Source organism: Magnusiomyces paraingens, assembly GCF_902498895.1.
Source record: "Magnusiomyces paraingens strain CBS 517.90 genome assembly, contig: contig1, whole genome shotgun sequence".
NCBI lineage: Eukaryota > Fungi > Ascomycota > Dipodascomycetes > Dipodascales > Dipodascaceae > Magnusiomyces > Magnusiomyces paraingens.
This window is the reverse complement of record NW_022474067.1, coordinates 1,395,847-1,417,230: the sequence shown is the minus strand read 5'-3', so window position 1 is coordinate 1,417,230 and position 21,384 is coordinate 1,395,847. Positions and strand designations below refer to the sequence as shown.

The following is a 21,384-nucleotide window of genomic DNA, read 5'->3' as shown; positions in this document are numbered from 1 at the left end:
ATCTGCTACTAATCTCACTTGGATCTTACTTTTTTTTTTTCTTAAACCCCCGTCTTCTTATTTCTACTTCTTTCTTTTTCTATTCTTTTTTTTTCTATTCTTTTTTTTTCTATTCTTTTTTTTCTCATTCTCAATCAAAAACCCATTTCAGATCTTCAAACATCCCCACCTTCCACACCCCCTCTTCTATCCATATCTTCTCTTCCAATCTTTTTATTTAATTTCATTTCATTTCTTTTTTTTTATGACAGTTTTTTTTTTAATTTCACTTAATATATATAACATTTGTGCTCTCTTTGTTCTAATGTCTTTCTTATATATATATATTCATTCTCACCGTTTCATCTAATCTGATTCACTTTAATGTATCGGTCTTTCATGTCCTTCTAAATACCGGTTTGAGCCGCACATCAACACACGTTTGTTTGGGAGTAGTCACAATCTGTCACCTAAAAAAAAAAAAAAAAAAACCAACTTGCAAGTATTTATTTATTTCACAATCATGTCCATAACTATATTTATATTTATACTTATATATATTTATATATGATATATATAATATATTTTAATTATTATAAAACTCAATATCCTTTCTATTATTTAATCTACAAACACTTGCCGAATCCAGTGCTCGACTACAACCTTGCCCTCTTCAAACTCTGGAGACGCGTAACGTACAATAATGGCCGCATGTGTATGCGCAGCCCCAGCAATGTGTACGGGGAACTTTTCCCATGCCAGTAAGTTCAAGTTACCAATAATTCGTCGATGTACCGGCCGTAAATTCAACTCACTTACTGGAGTACCTCTGGGTGGGTCCACCTGATTTTCCTGGTCCTGTGAAGTAGATCCTTCACGCGGAGCACACGCAGGTGTAAACTGTTGAAGATACCTTACAAGTGATTGTTCGTTATGAGTCGGTTGTCTGCGTAATGCAACACCAGATGTTTCTCCATGTTCATGCTTAACTGCATCCATAACTGAGTCCAGAGCACTACCTGCTTCCTCGTGTAGTTTTTGGGGGATTGTGAGGTCGTCGGGTAACACGACAGCAAGGTGGCCAAAATGGGCATAGGTGGATGACTTTAGAAACTGACGCTTGCGGGCAGCTGAAACCACAGTTTGGAAAGCGGCATTGGCCACAAAGGCAACAAACCAAACAGGCACCACTACTGTCACCTTGACTAAGGCCACGGTCCAGCGAACCACACGACCACCAAGCCTACGTACAAAGCCTAGGGTATGTGTTGGGTCGTTTACTAGGTCTGTAGAGGGGTTGGTGAGGACTTCCAGAGGGACACCTTTTGCAGTATTGATGACAACTGGTTCATATCCAAGGACGTATGGCCCTGCTATATTTTGAACATTTTTCGCGTAAGGGTCTGTGACAGTCATTGCAGTTGTGTACCACTCAGTTCTATGGTCATTTACAATGTTCCCGTAGGCTACTCTTTTGTTGAACCGTGCAAGACCTTGGAAAAAGGTAAGAGAAGGGTCTGCAAGAGCTTCCAAGAGAGGAACGCCACCGTGGACTGCAGACCTGTCTACAAGACACAGTTGGCGAGAAGTGTAAGACAAAACGTAAGGTGCAATAGCGTTATAAAGAAAGGCAACAGGTCCTCGGCCAAGGGCAAGAACGCCTACATGGGGGGAAGCAAAAGTTGTAAAAGAATGAGGATTAACTGTATCAAAGAGGCGGTAGGAATGTAGGAGGCCTATAGCATATCTAGCAATGAGACCTCCTAGAGAGTAACCGACAACAGATATTGATGTGACTTTATGAGAGGCAGGTTTTTCCAAAAGAGCAATCTGATCAATGACTTCTGAAGCTACGCGGGCTCCACAGACATCGATGCCATCGTAGGTATAGTAAAGGGCAAAACTGTTTGCTACGAGGACAACGACGGTGGAAGATTCAGTAGGAGGGTTATTTGCAAGAATGGCTTTGCGGAGGTACTCCATGTGGTCTGCAGAGCCCCAGAGGCTGACAAGTTAGTAGAGAAAGTGAATAGAATATTGAGAAACATACCCATGGACAAGGACGACAAGATGGTAGTTCATATTAGTTTGTAGTTTGTAGTTTATGATAGTCTATGATAGTCTATAGAATTTGTATAGGGTTTGTAAAGGGGTGGTTTTTATATATATATATATATATATTTGAAAAGATATTAAAAAAAAAAAGAGTTTAGGAAGACTTAAATAAATAAAAAGTTCCGAGTATATTTATTTATTATTACGTCAAAAGAGCTTATCGGTGCACGTGATATATATCTATAATTTATGTGCGCATTAAATATATAACGAGGGGTGGGGGAGTGGAGACTGGGTGGGTCAAGATGTATATAAATATATATAAAAAAAAAAAAATTTAAATAGCGGAAAACGAGAGAAATAAAAAGTCTTCTCGATCGTTAATCTCCAAAAAAGAAAAATGTGTAAAAAAAAAAAAAAAAAAATAGGGAGGGGGGTTGCAAGGGGAGGGGGGGTCATGAATCATTACTTAGCGACGGCCAACTACCCACGACCAAACTCGCGCGGGTCGTGATCGGTGGGGTTTCTTTTCGTCAGGCTTATCAACAGCAGCTGTTGGAGAGCTTCTGGAGCCTTTCTTCTTCTTCTTCTTGAGCATTTTCTTTTTTTTATGGCTCGAAGAAGAAGAAGAAGAAGAAGGCTGGGTAGATACCTGTTGTTCCATAGAAAACTGAGGCATTTCATCTTTTTCTTTTCCATCATTTTCAACTTTAACTTCAACTTGTGCTTGCACTTGTGCGTGTGCATTTGCATGTGCTTGAACTTCTTCTTCTTCTTCTTTTTTTCTCTTTTTCCCTTCATTTTCAATTTCTAGCTCCACTTGCTTCATCTCCACTTCATGCTTCGTTTGGTCCAAGGAAGTCGCCGAGAGCGAAAGAATGGAAAGCGAGTTACAATTGCGTGCAACTCGCGCGCGGTCTCTCGGAGATGGCCCTGAGCCTGCAGAGGCAAGAGAGAGGTTTGAGAGAGAAGCATCAGCATGATGACCCAAATGGGGGGGTTTAAGGTCATCGTTTTCCTCAGCTTCTTCTTCAATAATGACAAAGTCCTCAGAAGAAGAAGAAGCCATTGGAAGGCGTGGTTTGCGGATAGCATTAAATGCAGGAATGGAGGACTCTGGGGCTGACTCAGATCTGCGATGGTGAAGTTTAGGGATATTTTTAGGAGTGCAGAATGGACCAAGAGCAGCGTCAAGGTCAATGAGAGAAGAAGGGTCAAAAGAAGAGAAAGAGTAAGACGAAACCATTGCAGATGAATGAGTGTAAGAGTCTGAAGAAACTCCAGCAGCAACCAGTTGAGACGAGTCAATATATGATGAGGAGTATCTTAGGTTAGAATCATTATAAAATGGAAGTGACTCTGGAGGGCCTGCAAGAATGAGGTCGGTCATTACTTCTTCTTCTTCAGGTTCCGAGAAGGACTCGGCTGGAGAACTTGGTGAGAGTATGGCAGAAGATGTTGTTGTTGCTGGTGTTGCAGGTGTTGCTGGTGTTATTGTTGTTGTGGTAGATGAGATTTGAGTAGGAGTCCTCAAAAAGTTACCATTTTGGGTAGTTGCCATTGTTGCTGTAGGAGGTGAAATAACCAATTTAGGGAGACAAATATCCAAATTGGGCGGAGGTGAGGGAGGCGCGCCCGATGAAGTCACGTGGTGGTAGTTGACTTCAGTTAAGGCATTATTGTTATTATTAATATTAGCAGTAGAACCAAAAGGTTTTGGAAGGTCCTGAGCAAACTGAACTTTAAGCTTTGATGATGAAGAGGATGCAAGAGAGCGCGGAGTAGCGTTTGAGATTTGTTCTGAAGAGAATAAAGATGGAGAAGATGCAGATTGTGGGATGGTTAAAGAATGAGCAGCACTTTGAGGGACCAGCCCTTGGAGTGGATTAGAAGATGATTTAAGATCAAATGAGATTGCAGCAGATCTTCTGTGAGCATGTTTTCTATGTGATGGTGGTTGTGATTGTGGTGACTGAAGAGTTTTAGGGAGTTCTATACCTGTATATTGACGAGAATGAAAGACAGCAGAAGTTCTTGCTGGTGGAGGAGAAGAAGAAGATGATGATGATAATGATGATGATGAAGAAAGAGAAAGGTCTTGAGAAGGTTCTCTTAAGGGAAAGCAAAACTCTGTTGGAATTTTATTGTTTGAGTTGATTGGGATAGCAACTGACATTTTTGAGGGATTTTGGATATAGAAAGAGCGACGATAGTTGGTGAGTGATGGAGAGGAGGAGAGGAAGAAAAAGAAGGGGGGGGATAAGTTTATCTTAGAATTGGTATAAATATATGTATATATATATAAAAATTTAAAGCAAAAAATTGGAAAAGAATCTTTAAGAGTATGGAAATAAATGGTTAAGTTACATGAGACAACAACGATGGCACGCAAAGGGCCTCAATGGAACTTTTCCAGCTTTTAAAGATGGTGGTGGTGGTGGTGATGATGGTTGGTGGTGATGGTGATGGTTGTAGAAAGTTTTTAATTTTTTTAAATATTTAAATAAAAAAAAAAAAAAAAAAAAAAAAAAAAAAAGAAGTAAAAGAAATAAAAAAAAAAAAAATTTTTCTTTTGGGTTGGGCGGGCTGGAAGAGGCTTTTTATATATATTTAATTAATTATTTGCTGTAAGAAGGGTAAAAAAAAAAAAAAAAAATTTTTTTAATTTTTTTAAGTAGTAATGATAGGAGAGATTTATTAATAGATTTAAGGTTTAAGCGAAGGAGGTTGGTTGGTTCTTTGCAAAGGCGCTGATGAATAAAATAAATAATAATAAATAATAATAAAAGATGATTATTATTTTGACGCGTTTTTTTATTATTATTTTTATTTTTATAATAATTATTATTATTAAATAAATTAATTTAAAAATTAATTATTAATTAAAATGATTACAAAGCAACCCAAGATTATTATACTAAATTAGAAATTTAACATCTTCGATCGATTGCGTTTTTTTTTTTTTTATTTTTTTTTTTAGAAAATTGATAATAAAAAAAAAAAAAATTAAATAGTGTCAAAATGTCAAAATGTCAAAAGATTTCAAAAAATTTCAAAAAGATTTCAAAAAGATTTCAAAAAGATTCCAAATGATTTTAATTTTTTTGCTAATAATTTTAATAAATATATATATTTTTTAAATCAAAGTTTATATATATATATATATATATATATATATTTCCTTTTTTTTAAAATAATAATAATAATAATAATAATAATAATAATAATAATTTTTTTTTTATTTTTAAATAATTAATTAAATAATTATATTTTAAATAAAATAATAAAATAAAATAAAAACTTTCTTTAAAACAGCCTCCTCGCTCTTTTAAATAAATAATTTTGTCTGCAGCGCGTCTTTAAAAAATCATCAAAATTAATTAAAAAATAAAAAAAATAAAAAAAATAAAAAAAATAAAAAAAATAAAAACTTTATTTTAATTTTTAAAAAAAAAAAAAAATATATATATATATATATATACATTCTAAATAACAACCATAAATTTACTTTTATCTAAACCACCTTAAATACACAAACATAATCACGTGAACATTGAACACCTCACTCTGAGGCAATTCTTTCAGCCTTTCTTTTTTATATATATTTGAAAATTCCATTACTGACCAAATAGAAAAATAAAAATAAAAATAAAAAAAAATATCTCCACACCACCAAATTTTAATTTTTTTTATTTTTATTTATTTTTTATTATCCCTAAAATATCATCATCATCACCACCACCACCATTATCTCAGAGAAAAAAAAAAAACAAAAAAAAATAAAACCTCCACACATAACCTCAATTAATCAACTTAAATGACTTCCTTCATTATTGACCTTTCCACTCATGGAAAGGAAATTAAATACCTTTACGATTCAATTGTAGCTAATGACCCAGAAATCTCTTGGGCTGTTTTTAACTACGTTGGTGTTTCTTCAACCTTAAAGCCTTATGCTCATGGTGGTATGTAATAATAATAATAATAATATAATAATAATAATAATATTATAAAATATTTCAAAAAAAAAAAAAAAAATCTAAAACATTTCTCTCTCTTTTTTTTTTTTTTCTTTTTCTTCAATAGCTTCTTCTCTCCAAGATTTTGTCGACGAATTCGATGACGGAAAAGTCCAATACGGGTTTGCTAGAGTCATTGACCCAAACACAAACCTCCCAAAGTTCGTCCTCATTGGCTGGGTTGGTGAAGGTATCCCAGAACGCGTCAAGGGTTACTTTAATGCCCATTTCTCAGCAATTGCTAAATACTTTCATGGCTACCATGTCCAAATTACTGCTCGTTCCCAGGATGACCTCTCAGTCCAAAATATTCTTTCCAAAGTTGAAGGTGCTTCAGGCGCAAAGTATTCAGTGTCAAGAGGCGCAGTCCCAACAAAACCAAAATACTCTGTTTCTTCAACAGGTGCCAGCGAGGATGATTGGGGTGACAATGCTCCTCCTATTTCAGATGATGGTAAAGTTACCAAGGTCCCCTCTGCTTATAAACCCATGAAGGTCGATATTGCTTCCATCCGTGCCCAGGCTAAAGAACCAGAATCTTATTCGTCAAAACCTACGCCAAATACCCATTCAGTCGGAACAAACTATACCCCTGTTGGTAAAGTTGATATTGCTGCCATCCGTGCTCAAGCCAAGGATAACCGTTTTAATCCTAAGCCAGAGCCTCTCCAGTCATCTTATAAGCCAGTCGGAAAGGTCGACATTGCCGCTATCCGTGCTCAAGCCAAGGCTAGAGAATCCAACAACGAGCCTAAAGAGAAAGAAGATAAACAAGAACAAGAAGAAGAAGAAGAAGAAGTAAAACCCAAGAATTTCAATAATCGTATCAAGAAATTTGGTAACTCTGTCAGTTACAATGAAGAAAAAGAGGACGAAAAAGAAGAAGAAGAAGAATATAGACCTCTTTCTTTTAAAGAACGTCTCAATGCTTATTCCAGCAATGCTGAACCTGTTAGCTCTTCTTCCAAAACAAAGCACTTGTCTTCTCGTTTTTCAAAGCCTACGGCTGTTGGTGGAACTGCCCCTCCTCTCCCCAAGAGTGAGTTTGGTTCCTCTTCTGCTCCTCGTGTCATTGGAGGTGCCAGCAGAGATTTTGGTTCTCAGGGGAACAAGACTCCTGCACAGATTTGGGCTGAAAAGCATGCTAAAAAGAATGCTGTTCCTGTTGGTGAGTCTGAGTCTGAACGTGAACGTGAACGTGAACGTGAACGTGAAGTTGAGACTGAGCCTGAACATGTCCACGTGTCGGATATCCGCAACAAGTTTGCACGTGAGGCGGAACAGGAAGCTGAGGAAGCTGAGGCCGAAAAGGTCCATGAACCTGTTCATGTTAAGGACATTCGCAGTAGATTTGCAGCTGCTTCAATTGATAATGGTGATGGTGATGATGATGAGGAAGAACCTGAACATGTGTCAGCTCATTCAGCTCAGCCTGCCCATAGCTTTGTTTCAGGTGCAAAGGCCAAGTTTGCTCAGAAGTTTGCTCAGTCCCAAGGTCCTGAAGAAGAAGAAGAGGAGGAAGAAGAAAAACCTAAATTGCCTACCCGCAACTTGCCTCCCCCACCTGTTGCTACTTCTTCAATCCCACCACCTCCTCCTAGACGTATTCCATCGCCTCCTGCTGCTGCTGCTCAAGAGGAAGAGGAAGAAGAAGAAGAAGACATTATTCCTCTTGCGCCTCCTACCTTGCCTTCCAGAGCTGTTCCTCCTCCTCCTGCTCCTGCTCAAGAAGAAGAAGAAGAAGAAGAAGAGGCTGCTGCACCTGCATTGCCCACTCGCAACTTGCCACCTCCTCCTGCTCAAGAAGCTGCTATTCCTAAACGCAACTTGCCTCCTGCCTTTGGTGCTCCAGCTCCAGCTCCAGCTCCAGCTCCAGCTCCAGCTCCAGCTCCAGCAGCTCCATCTCTTCCCTCTCGTGCACCTGAACCTAGTTCTTCTTCTTCAGAAGTAGGACTTTTTTCAGCTCTTGTTTTATATGATTACGTTGAGGATGATGATAATGAGTTAACAGTTAAGGAGAATGAGATTGTTAAGATTCTTGAGTATCCTGATGAAAAATGGTGGCTTGTACGTAACCAATCAGGAGAAGAAGGACTTGTTCCATCTGAGTTTGTTCAACAACTGAAACCTCCCTTTGCAATTGCAGAATATGATTACGAAGCTGCTGAAGTTAATGAATTGACATTCCCTGAAGGCGCAGTTATTTCAGGAATTGAGTTTACAGATGATGAATGGTGGAAGGGTAATTATTTCAACACGGTGGCGCTATTCCCTGCCACGTACGTTGAGCTTAAGGAGAATGTGGAGGATTTGGTACAGCATTAGGTAATTGCTGAGTAGTAGTAGTAACTGTTAAAATATATTATATATATATATATATATATGTATAAAAAGTAAACAAAAATTTTATAAATATACACATAAATAAATAAACAAATAAACAAATATAAATATACAAAAAAAAAGAAAAAAACTTTCACAACTACCATTAATATAAAATTTATTAAACTGTGAATATCATCAAACAACATTGAAATAAAATAAAATAAAAAAAAAAAACCATCACCATCATAATACCATATGAAATAATGTTTCAATTTTTTGATTATTTTTTTTTTTTTACTTGTTCACTTTGGATTTAAAAGGATTCAATTATTAGTTTTTTTTTTTTTTGTTGTTTAACTCTTCTACACATTAATATCCAAAAAAAAAAAAAAAAAAAAAAAAATCAAAATAATAATAATAATAATAAAACTCGATAAAACCAAATAAAATAAAATAAAATAAAAAAATCAGATAATATGTTTTTGATTGTTTTTTTTTTTTTTTTTTTGGTTTAATTCAAAGGTTGGATGGAATTAATATTCCTTCAATTACTCAAATCCCCCCCTTTGCCCCCCCTACCCACAATGTTTTTCTCATTCTCTCTCTCTCTCTCTCTCTATATATATATATATATATATATATATTTGATTCACAAAAAACTTCTTCTTCTTCTTTAATATTAATACCCTATTTTGTCTTTACTGATGATACAAAAAGCTTTTTTTTTTTTTTTTTTTTTTTTTTTTACAACGACAGCTTGTTTTAGTCTTATGTTTTTTTTTTTTTTTTTTTTTTCAATCTTGTTTCTGTTTCTGTTTTATTCTTTCTTTCTTTCTTTCTTTCATTCTTCTCTTAAGGTGACAACTAATTTGATTGACTTTGTTGACTTTGTTGACTTTGCAGAAAAAAAAAAAAAAAAAAAAAGAGGGAGTTTATATTGTTCATCGTGATATTAAAACGCGCTTTTTCTGGACTTTGTTAACTCTAGTTGCTCTTTTTTTTTTTTTTTTTTTTTTTTCTTTTGTCCCATTTTACACTGTACGCCTTTTTTTTTTTTTTTTTCTTTTTCTTTCTTTCTTTCAATCTTTCGTTCTGAAAATGCATAATTGTCGTCATCATTTTTTATTATTTCTACCATTTGTTCCAAAGTTTGGTAACAAGAAGAACAGATGATGGGACATCTTTTGGTTTTTTTTTTTTTTTTTCTTCTTCTTCTTGCTTTAAAATGCCTTTTTTAAGGGAAGATTAAAGAAAATAAATAAAAAATAAAAAAAAAAAAGCTGCTTCTGCTGTTACTGTCTACCTTAGGAGAATATAAAAAAGAAATCCAAGAAATGAAAAAAAAAAATAAAAATAAAAAATAAAACACTTGACTTTCAGGCACTGTGCATGTAAAAAAAAAAGGTCCTTTTGTTTTATTTTTTATTTTAATATTTGAAAATAACAATAAGAAAGAAGAAAGAAGAAGAAGAAGAAGAAGAAGAAGAAAAAAAAGTATTTTATTATCAGTAAAGACAAAAATTTGAAAGAAAGAAAAAAAATATCACCACCCCCTCCTCCTTACTTTTTTTTTTTTTTTTCTCCACAATTTCAAAAAAAAAAACACATCACTTTAATTCTTAAAAAATCCTTTTTTTTTTTTTTTTTTTTTTTTTTTGATTGCTGTTGCTTCATTACTTTACATGCAACTGTCTCTTTTCCATTTCTTTCCTTTTTTTTTTTTTTTTTTTTTTTTTTTTCAAGAATAAAACCTAAAATTTTCTTTGTTATTGAAAAATAAATAAAATTGATATTAAAGTTTAGTAGTGTGGGCATTTATTTATTTATTTATTTATTTTATTTCATTTTATCCCTAAGAAACTACTAAAAACTTCTTTGTTAAAAAAATTTTTTTTTTTCTTAGCATTTACAATTCTTTTCTTTTCTTATTTGAACTAATATATATATAAATTTTAAACTGACGAAGAAAAAAAAAAAAATTTATTTTTTCTTTTTTCTTTTTTCGAGAGTTGAAATTTTCTCTTTTTTTTTTGGAAATCATTTTGGATAAATGTGGAGAGAGAAAAAAAAAAACTAACAAACTAACAAAATATAGCAGTGTCAAATACAACAACAACAACAACAAAAACTAATTATGAATTCCTTTTAATCCATTTACTTAAGAATAAGAAAATATATATATATATATATCAAAGGAATTGTATGATAATTATTATTATTATTATGAATTATGATGTGTTTATATGGTTTTATTTTATTTTATTTTATTTTTTTTTTGATTTACAGTTAAATTAAATGATTTTTTTTTAGGATTTATAAAAAAGAAGAAGACCTTGTTAAAATTTATAAAGAAAAAGAAAGAATGAAAGGAAGAATGAATGAAAAAAAAAAAAAAAAAGCCCTGAGCAAATGGCGCACAGTTGGCAGTACTTTTTTCAAAATTTATTTTTTATTTATTTATTTATTTTTAAAGAGATGGAATAAGAATAATATTTTAAAGAATGAAAATGAGAGAATGAGAAAAGAGAAGTACGTTTTTTTTTTTATTTTTTTATTTTTTTTTTTTTCAATTTCAATTTCAATTTTTATTTATTTATTTTCAAGGTCATTTTTTTATTTATTTTTTTATTTCATTTATTTTTTTAATTTTTGGAAACCACTTTTGCTCTGAAAAAAAATTTTTTTTTTATTTTTTTTTTTCAATCAATATATATATATATGTATATAGAAATTTTAATTTATATAGAAACTAATCAATAATCAAATCAAAAGTGTATTATCAATTTATATTTTGTTAAAAATTGTTAAAAATTGTTAAAATAATTACTTATTTTGGATATATATATTTAAATTTTCCACCTTTCCGATTAAACCCTAACAATTTTTTTTTTTTTTTTGACACATTTCAAACGGTTTTTTTTTTTTTTTTTTTTTTTTTTTTTTTCATACAAACATTTAAACAATAAAACCACCTGTTTTTTTTTTTTATTTTTTATTTTTTATTTTTTTTATTTCTATTCCATCATACGATATCATTTATTTTCATTGTAACATTTTGTAATAACATAATTACCATTATTATAAGTATTAACTACTACTATTACTATTACTATTATTACTACTACTACTACTACTACTACTACTACTACTATTACAATTACTACTACTAATATATTATTCTGGTCTGACTTTTTTTTTTTTTTTTTTTTTTTTTTTTTTTTTTTTTTTTCTTCTTCTTCCTATCTGTCACAATGACATGTTTTACACATCTTTTTTTTTAAAAAAAAAACATACCATTTAAAAAAAATAAAAAAAATCAAATCATCAAAATCATCAAAACCATCAAAACCATCCATCTACTTCACATTAAATTAAATTAAAATATGTCAAAAAATAAAATAAAAAAAAATAAAAATAAGATTATAATCTAATGTGTTTTTTGGGGTTCTATGATGGTTGACATTTCATCCTAGTTTTTATTTTATTTTTTTTTTTACTAGATATAAACACCTCTCTCCCCCCCTCGTACTTTTTAAAAAATATGTAGTTATTACTGTACTTATTTATTAATTTGATCAGATCATAATGATCTTTAATATCTCTTTTTTTCTTTTTTCTAAAGTGAGCACTTTAAATCTTAATAAAACAAAATAGATTTAAAAGTCCAGTCCATTTTTTTTTTTTTTCAATTTTTTTTAATGAAACAAACAAAAAAAAAAAACAAACAAGTATCATCATAATCATCATCATTTTTTTTTTTTTTCCTTTGTGGAAGATTCTTAGTGTTGCGTTTCAGTTACACATTTTTATACTTGAGTGATGATGATGATGATAATGATGATTGAACGCGTGTTCATAACAGTAATATAAAAAAAAAAAAATAATAATAATAATATGGAGAGAAAGAATATTGGCAATGTTTGACATTTGAAATACTGTCTAAATTTGTAATATTAATAGCTATAGTTATTCAATGATATATATATATATATATATATAGATTTTTTTTTTTCATATTTCATTACATGCTTATACTGAAACATAACTTGATGATGGTTCTTTTTTTTTTTTTTTTTTTTTTTAACCCAGCCTCCAATCCAGATATATTTTTATTTATTTTTTACCGTTGCAACAGAATATATATCTACGACGACGACGACAACGACGACAACGACGACAACGACGACAACGACGACAACGACGACAACGACGACGACAACAACAACAACTGGGAAGGGATCTACGACGACGGGTGTCTACAACAACGGATTCTGTGTTTTTGGTAGTGGGAGGTTAAAGTAAGAAGAGATTCAAAAAAAAAAAAAAAAAAAAAAAAAAAAAAAAAAAACAATGGTAGTAGAATACATGTTAAGAAAAGTGGCTAGTGAGTATAAGATATACAAGGGGAAAAAAAGTTTGATTGAGTAATGAAAGGGGAAGGTTTTAAAGGATTAATTAGATCTAAGGAAAGATTTTTACAAATCACATGGGAAGGAATACATAAATATATATATATTTAAGAGATGAGAAGAAAAAAAAAATCTTTTGAGATTTGAGATTTGAGTTTTTTTTTTTTTGTTTCCTATTTTCTTGAACCAAAAAAAAAAAAAAAAAAAACAGTGGAGAAAGGTAAGTAAGTAAGCCGGAGAAAAAGATGATGATGATGATAAAGATTGGGACAATTCAGGGGTAAATGAGATGGTAAAAAAAGAAAATAAATATAAATATATAAATATATAAATATATAAATACAGATGCAGGTTTTTTTAAACTAAAAGTCGAGTGACTTTTAAGATAATAATAATATTATTTTTTTTAATTGTAGTATAAATATATATATATATATACAAAGAAGAAGAAAAAATAGATTTTTTCGTAGCCTGTGCAGGGATATTTTTTTTATTTTATTTTATTTATTTTTGACTTGACTTGACTTGACTTGACTTGTACTTGACTTGTTTCATTTAAAAAAAAAAAAACCGTTAAAGGGAGGGTTAGATGGTAGTTGAAAATTAGCAAAATTGAAAATAAGTAAAGACATTTATCTATATATATATATATATATATATATAAAATACTATTGTGCAATGTAAGGAACTGGAGATGTGAAACTTTGTATAATAATAAAAAAAAAAAAGTTTCAGGGGACTTTTGATATTCATTTCTCTTTATTTCTTTATTTTTTTATTTTTATTTGTTATTTTAATTCAACAAAGTGATTGAGTTTGTTTGTTTAAATTTTAGTTTTTTTTTCGGTGTTTAATAGTTTAGTTTAGTTTAGTTTTGAATATAAAAAAAAAAAAAAATAAAAAAATAAACCAAAATGCAGGAGACATAAATATTTCTTTTTTTATTTTATTTTATTTTCAATGTTTTAAAATAAATAATATAAAATAAATGACGTACAATAAAAAAGAATAATAATAATAATAATAATAATAATAATAATAATAATAATAGTATAATAAAAATAATTTAAATAAATCTTTGGAATGTAAACTAAAAATATAATTAAAAATAAAATATATGAATTTTTAGTAAGACAAAACACGAAAAATACGCGTTTGTTTCAAACACGCTTGTAGACAATAGACAATAGACTTATTTAATTTATTATAATTACATAATTATAATAATAATTATAATAATAATAATAATAATAATAATAATAATAATAATAATAATAATAATATTATTATTATTATTATTATTATTATTATTATTATTATTATTATTATTATTATTTAAGAAACACGTGTATGACGCGTGTTACTTATTTTATTATTTTAATTCCCAAAAGTAGTAATTATCATTTTTTTTTTTATATTTATAAAAAAAAAAAAAAATAATAATCTGCAAAAGATATGAAAGAAATTATTTGACAGTTTTAACATTTAAATTAATAAATAAATATTTGATTTATATAATTAAGTAATTAAGTAAGTCATGTTAATTTAATTTAGTTTAGTTTTTATTGTTATATTTTTTTTTCATGTTTAATTTTTACAAAATGATATTTAAAGAGATTTAAAAGATATATGTATATATAAATATTAATGACCCACTCAGATATATATATATATATATATATATATATATATACGATCGTTTAATCTAATTAGAAAAAAAATTATAAAACTAATAATAGGTAAGATCTTGTTATTTCTTATTCTTCTTTAGTTTTTTAGTTTTTTAGTTCAATATATATATATATATATATATATATGTAAATAAATTGAAAATCCTTTCCAATCTTTTTTTTTTTTTTTTTTTTTTTTTTTTTTCAAATTCCCTTTACCTCATTTTGCACGGCTTACTCTATTTATTTCATAATTATGCTACTTACTTACTTACTACAATATATATATACTTTTTTTTTTTGAGTCCATTTAATTTTTTTTTATGCGCGCATTATATATATATATATATATATATAAATAAAATAAAAAAAAGGGGTATTTCTTATATTTTTTTGATAAACTCTTTTGCATTTAACATAAAAACGAGAGAGTTTAATCGATAAACGAATATAAAAAAAACTTTAAAATAAAAAATAAAAAATAAAAAATAAAAAATAAAAAATAAATATATATATATATAATTTTTTATTTTATTTTTCTTTTTTTTTTATTACTGAGTGGAGAAGGAGGAGGTTGGTTTAACAAAAGTGATAATTGAAAGTAATTATTATTTAACATTTGATTGATAATTAAAAAAAATAAAAAAAAAAGGAAAGAATAATATATATATATATTTTTTTTCTAAAAGAGACAAAAAGACGAAAAGACGAAAAAGCCTTTAATTTTTAAAAGTCTTTTATACGTAAGTAATTAAGCACAATTAGCAACTTAATAAAAAAAAAAAAAAACAACGTTGATTGTCTTTAATATTCAAACATACTTTTTCTTTTTCATTTTTAATGAAAGATAAATAGAAATCCTATTTTCAACTATTTATTATTATTAAAAATCGTGTGTGTGTGTTTTTTTTGCATGTGATAAAAAAAATCACTTTTTATTATTATTATTATTATTATTATTATTATTATTATTATTATTATTATTATTATTATTATTATTATTATTATTATTATTATTATTATTATTATTATTATTATTATTATTATTATTATTATTATTATTATTATTATTATTATTATTATTATTATTATTATTATTATTATTATTATTATTATTATTATTATTATTATTATTATTATTATTATTATTATTATTATTATTATTATTATTATTATTATTATAAAATTTATATTTAAAATATAAAAGCTTTTAAAGGGCGTTTTAAAAAAAAAAAAATTAATTTCTTTAATGAAGTTTTTTTTCTTTTTTTTAATTTTTAATTTTTAATATATAATTTATAATTTATTTTATAATTTATTTTATAATAAAAAAAAATTAAAATATTCTTCTTTCAACTTTTTCCCATATGTTTGGACATTTAAAAATAATTTTAATTTTTCCGTATTTATTTATTTTAATTCCGTTAATTTAATTATTCATCCTCAGTTAATTCAACTCCTTTACAATTATAATTAAAATAATTAAAATAATTAAAATAATTAAAATAATTAAAATAATTAAAATAATTAAAATAATTAAAATAATTATTTTTTATTTTTTATTTTTTTATTCATTTATTTATTTATTTATTTTATATATATTTTATTAAAAATTAAAGAAACAATTCACGAAAAGAAGAAAGATAGAAAAAAAAAAAACTATAGAATAATAATAATAATAAATACTAAAAAACAACAACAAATCAAACAAATTTTAACAAACTTATCCATTAATCCTTTCCAATTGTCTCGTAATAAATTTCATTTCCATCTCATTTAAAAAAAAAAAAAACAAAACAACAAAACAACAAAATTAAAAAAAAATACCTTACCCATCAATGCTTAGAATTGAAAAACCCCTTCTTAAGTGCTCGCTTCAAAGAAAACCGATTAGTCTTCTTTGCAATAGGTTGCTGTTGCTGCTGTTGCTGCTGCTGCTGCTGCTGTTGCTGTGAAGACTGCTGTTGAGACTCAACTGTCTTCTCCTTATCTCCTTCATCAACAGGCTTCGCAACAGGCGCTGTAATAGACGCAGTAGCAGCTGCAATTGAAGCTGCAGCAGCCGCAGATGCCGCAGATGCTGCGGCCAACGCATGCTCAGACCCACTGGCTGCAGATTTCGGTGATGTTGTTGTTGTAAGTAGTGGTCCTCCCGCAGGAGAAACTGGCGATGCAACTCTCTTAACTGATGGCGACTTTGTCAATGTTGGAGCGGTTGATGTTGTTGTAGGTGTTGCTGTCGTAGTGGCAGCTGCAGCCGCAGATGCAGCTGTAGGCGAGGCAGCAGCAGCAGCAGCAGCAACAGACTTTTTCTTTTTATGTAGCGACATAAATCTCATATGTGAGCTCTCCACTGGAGCAGGAGTAGAGGCAGGAGCAGTGGCAGGAGTAGTTGCAGTTGAAGAAGATGAAGATACAGCCGCAGCAGCAGCCGCAGCACTTGAAGCAGTAGTATCCACCTCTGGTGAGCTGGCCGCAGACAAATATGCCGATGTAGGAGTCGATCCAGCTGCTGCTGCTGCTGTTGTTGCTGCAGACTGTGACTCACTTGTGGCTGCAGTCGTAGCTAACGAGTCTGCAGTTGTAGGCACGCTATCTACAAGCACCACTGACTCAGAGGTCACCACCTGACATGTGGGAATTGGCGCAGGAACTGTTGCACCATGCTCAAGCTCATGCGAGATTTCCTTTTGAACCAACACAAGGTCGTCGTCTTCAAGAGTGGTGGCAGTATCTGTAGTAGTTGGTAGTGAGCTAAGTTCTGGGATAGCAGAGACGTTGGTGGGGATGACAAGACCAGGAGCAGCCGAAATGGCAGCAGAAACTTCTGCCACTTCTGCAGAGGGCAGTTCAACTTTGAGTGGTTCCTCATCAACCTTGAGTTGTTTCTCAGGCGCTTCAAGTTCTTTAATAGACTCGGCATTAGGTGGAATGACAATACCAGGATTAGCTAAGATGGCAGCATTAAGTTCGGCTACTTGAGTCTTGGCAGACTTAACTTTAGGAGTCTCGACAGTAGGTTCAACTTTAGGAGTTTCGACAGTAGGTTCAACTTTTAAAGGTTCTTTAGGCACTTCAAATTCCTTGATGGACTCGGCATTTGGTGGAATGACAATTCCGGGGTTAGCAGAGATGGCAGCATTGAGTTCGGCTAGTTGAACAGGTTCCTTGGGAAGTTCCTTGGGAAGTTCCTTGGGCTGTTCAAGTTCTTTAATAGATTCTGCATTTAAAGGAATGACAATGCCTGGGGCTGCAGAGATAGCTGCTGCTAGTTCAGTGGCTTCAGGTGATGGGTCATTTCCCCCTAAAGATACTGGAGGGTTCAATTCTTTAGGCGAGAAAAGATCTGTGAGTTCAAAGTAGTTATTTGTGATGCCGTCAGACCCCGTGAATTGTTTGTTTGTTAGGTCAATGACCCATTGACCATCGACAACGTACTAAACAAAAGTTAGATAAGGAATATTTTTATTTTTTTTTTGAATATAGGATTAATGATTAAAAAAAAAAGAATTAAGAATTAAGAATTAAAAAAAAAAAATAAGAACCAAAACAATAAAATAAAAAAATAATTAAAAGCCTTGCTTGTTGATACAATTGAAGATACCGAAAGGCTAATACTACCCTTTACTACTACCATTACCATTACTATTGATTGATATTATTAAAATAAATACTGATACTGGTATTATAATTGTTGTCATCCAGCAAAAAAAAAAAAAAAAAAGGCATTCCCACCAATATTTAATTTTTAAATTTTAATTCTTAATTCTTAATTTTTTTTTTTTTTAATTTTTAATTCTTCTTAATAAATAAATTTTGGTTGCCAACGACTAACAAATCACCGCCGCGGCTTAAAAAAGAAAAAAAAAATAAACAATAAACAATAAAACAAAAAAAAAAACTCACCTTGAAGTAAACTTTTTCTTCTGAGGAGGGAACAGGGACTGATACTGATTTTGAAAAAGAGCCATCAGTAGGAGATTTTTCGAGAATTACAGACTGAGACCAGTTGTCGAAAGATCCGGTAGCAACGACGGATTCTGGGCCAGCGGGCCTTTGTATTAAGTTAGTAAAAGATATTAATGATGTTTGTTATCTTTTTGTTTATATAAGAACAAAGAAGAATAAGGGGGGAGAGAGAGAGAGAGAGAGAGAGAAGGAACGTACCAAGAGAATTTATAAAAAAGAGACATGTAAAAGGGAAAAAAAAAAAAAAATCTTAATTAAAGAAACTCTTTTAATGAAGGAGAATATATATAAAGAAGAAAAAAGAAAAAGAAAAAGAAAAAGAAAAAGAAAAAGAAAAATATATCGGAAAAGTCAATTTAAGGTGGTTATATATATATATATATAAATAATTGTAAATTGTAAATTGTAAATTGTAAATTGTAAATTGTATATATATATATATATATTTAAAAAAAAATAAATTGGTGGTGGTGAGAAAAAAAATTTTTTTTTTTTATTTTATTTTTAAGGGAGGCAAAAGGAAATAAATAAATAAATAAAGAAATTCATTACTAAAGACTTGCCGTGTGGGTGCAGCAACACCAGCAACTAACAATAGTAAAAGCAGCAGCAGCCTTTCTTATATATATATACACACACACACACACAACCCCCCCTAAATATATAAGACCATTTATTTATTTAGATAATTTAGATAATAATAATCCTTAATTAACAAATCATTATTTCCATACATTATTCCTACAAAAAGTATTTTAAGTATTCCAAATATTCCAAGTATTCTAAGCATTTCTTTTACTCCGCTATTGAAATCAAAAACATCAACCCAATCCCAACAAGCAATGCTCCAAGATTTACCAAACTCCTACGTACTTGAACCCCCCGTGGTAAGTCCTCATCCGCCTCAATTACCTCGGGAATCACACCTACTGTACCAATATAAAGAAACCCACCAGCTGTAAATGGTAATGTAAGATCAGCCAACTGAACATTAGTCCCAAACAATCCTGTTGCCTTCCCTGTAGCTTCCACTACTGCCAATGGATCTACTAGAGAAGTGGCCCTAGCATAATGATTGATGGCAATTCCAATTAAAGTACCAACATATGCTCCTACTGCTGTCACAAACTGAGCACCCATTGCTTGACGTTTGGTAAACCCACCTTGAATCAACAATGCAAAGTCACCAACTTCATGAGGAATCTCATGGAAAAAAACAGCAAGACATGTGGTTGCACCAACACTCTTGGAAATGTAGAAAGATGCAGAGATGGCTAATCCGTCAGTAATGTTATGGGTAAAGTCAGCAATTAAATTCAGATAAGCAGATAACTTAACAGAAGCTCTGGGGGTTTCCTCGGGTTCATCTTGTTCGATGGTATAAGAGTCAGAGACTTCTGCATGTATTTTACGTTTTTTCAATGTATTTTTATCACCAATGTCAGCCCCAGTAGTTTCTGCTTTTTCTTCTTCTTCTTCTTCTTCTTCTTCTTCTTCTTCTTCTTCTTCTTGTTCGTCTTCGTCTTCATCATCTTCATCATCATCATCTTTTTCTTCTTCTTGATCGTTTTCACTAATCTCTATATGAGCCTTATGGGTAATCTTGACCGAATCATGGTCATGGTCATGGTTATGACCAGCTCCCAATATACGCATTGTTTTTTCCAAAATAATAAATGACAGAAATCCAACAAACATAGCTAAGCCTAAAAGGGTATTACGAAACTCATCAACCATAATAAACCTTGCACCTGCCTCATGGGCCTCTCCAACAAATGTCTGAGGTAAGAGATGTAAAAATACATCACCTAGAAGGCCACCAATGGCAAAGGACACAAGGGTATTAAGGCTTGAAGGATCAATATTGGGAGGAATCTGAAAAAAAAAAAAAAAAAAAAAAAAAAATAAATTAGTAAATGAATGAATTAAAGTGAGACAAGTAGAAGAAGGGGGGATGGGATGGGAGGGAATAATATATACATACCAATGCAAGAAGAAAGTTGGGAGGTCCTGAGATGTAAGTTGTTGCAAGAAGAGCATTGAGTGCAGGACCAAATGGGAAGAGACTTGTAAAGAGTTTTTGGACAAAGGATGGTGGAGTTTCAGCTTCGACGTGTTCAATGAACTTGTTTAAGTTTTGGACAACTTCACATTCCTATAATAGAAAGAGTTAGAGTTATGAAAGAGAAAGAGAAAAAGAAAGAAAGAAAGAAAGAAAGAAAGAAAGAAAGAAATAAAAGAAAGAAAGAAATAAATAAAAGAAAGAAAGAAATAAATAAAAGACAATTGAAAACAATTGAAAATAATTCAAGACTTACATGAAGACGAAGGTCAATTGCTTCAAGGTTGTAGATACCATTGTCGTAAAATAGCTCACTAACTGAATCCCAAAGAGGGTCTACAGTTGTGTTTAAGACCTGGTTAGGAGAAGTTTCTACAATTGAAGGTTGTTCTTGTTGTTGCTGAGCATTTACTGAGGAAATAAAAAGTTTAGGCAATAAAAGTATTATTAGTAAAGCCTGTGAATTGAAGGCAATTGCTGATTTCATTATTTGTTGGTTGTCAAGTTTGTTTGTTTGTTTGCTGAAAAAAAAAAATGGTGGTGAAATAAAAAATAAAAAATAAAAATAAATTAAAAAAAAAGTAAGTAATTTAATTAAACTTTGTTAAATTATGTTAAATTTGTTAAACTTTGTTAAATTTTACATTTGACTTTCTGGGTAATTTGCTTATTGAGTAAATGACTAAGAAAGTACGTAATTACTAAATCTTTTATAAAATAAAACTCACACCATTTTATTTATATTATTATAATAATAATAATTTATTTTATTATTAATAAATTAATTTATTTATTTATTATCTCTTTCCTTTTTATTTCTTTCTCCTCTCGCCATTAAATAAAAAAAAATAAAATAAAAAAAAAAAATCCCACCAAAAACTTTTTTTTTATTTTAT

At 30.3% G+C, this 21,384-nt stretch overlaps 5 protein-coding genes across 5 annotated transcripts; 1 reads left to right on the top strand and 4 right to left on the bottom strand.

Moving 5' to 3' along the window:
- Positions 1-600: 600 nt before the first annotated feature.
- Positions 601-2,061, bottom strand: SAPINGB_P000426 (uncharacterized protein; the record flags this gene model as incomplete). Its single annotated transcript, XM_031995150.1, has 2 exons — positions 601-1,984; positions 2,030-2,061. 2 exons carry the CDS (start codon positions 2,059-2,061, stop codon positions 601-603), a joined length of 1,416 nt encoding a protein of 471 aa, XP_031851041.1.
- A 442-nt stretch (positions 2,062-2,503) lies between these two features.
- SAPINGB_P000425 (uncharacterized protein) lies at positions 2,504-4,210 on the bottom strand (the record flags this gene model as incomplete). The annotated part of the gene is made up of 1 exon (XM_031995149.1): positions 2,504-4,210. The coding sequence occupies one exon, from the start codon at positions 4,208-4,210 to the stop codon at positions 2,504-2,506; it is 1,707 nt and encodes a 568-aa protein (XP_031851040.1).
- A 1,641-nt stretch (positions 4,211-5,851) lies between these two features.
- SAPINGB_P000424 (uncharacterized protein) lies at positions 5,852-8,378 on the top strand (the record flags this gene model as incomplete). The annotated part of the gene is made up of 2 exons (XM_031995148.1): positions 5,852-5,999; positions 6,121-8,378. 2 exons carry the CDS (start codon positions 5,852-5,854, stop codon positions 8,376-8,378), a joined length of 2,406 nt encoding a protein of 801 aa, XP_031851039.1.
- Positions 8,379-16,292: 7,914 nt separating this feature from the next.
- SAPINGB_P000423 (uncharacterized protein) lies at positions 16,293-18,650 on the bottom strand (the record flags this gene model as incomplete). The annotated part of the gene is made up of 3 exons (XM_031995147.1): positions 16,293-17,894; positions 18,364-18,511; positions 18,625-18,650. 3 exons carry the CDS (start codon positions 18,648-18,650, stop codon positions 16,293-16,295), a joined length of 1,776 nt encoding a protein of 591 aa, XP_031851038.1.
- Positions 18,651-19,221: 571 nt separating this feature from the next.
- On the bottom strand, positions 19,222-20,975 carry SAPINGB_P000422 (uncharacterized protein; the record flags this gene model as incomplete). The annotated part of the gene is made up of 3 exons (XM_031995146.1): positions 19,222-20,301; positions 20,411-20,581; positions 20,745-20,975. The coding sequence occupies 3 exons, from the start codon at positions 20,973-20,975 to the stop codon at positions 19,222-19,224; spliced, it is 1,482 nt and encodes a 493-aa protein (XP_031851037.1).
- Positions 20,976-21,384: the final 409 nt, after the last annotated feature.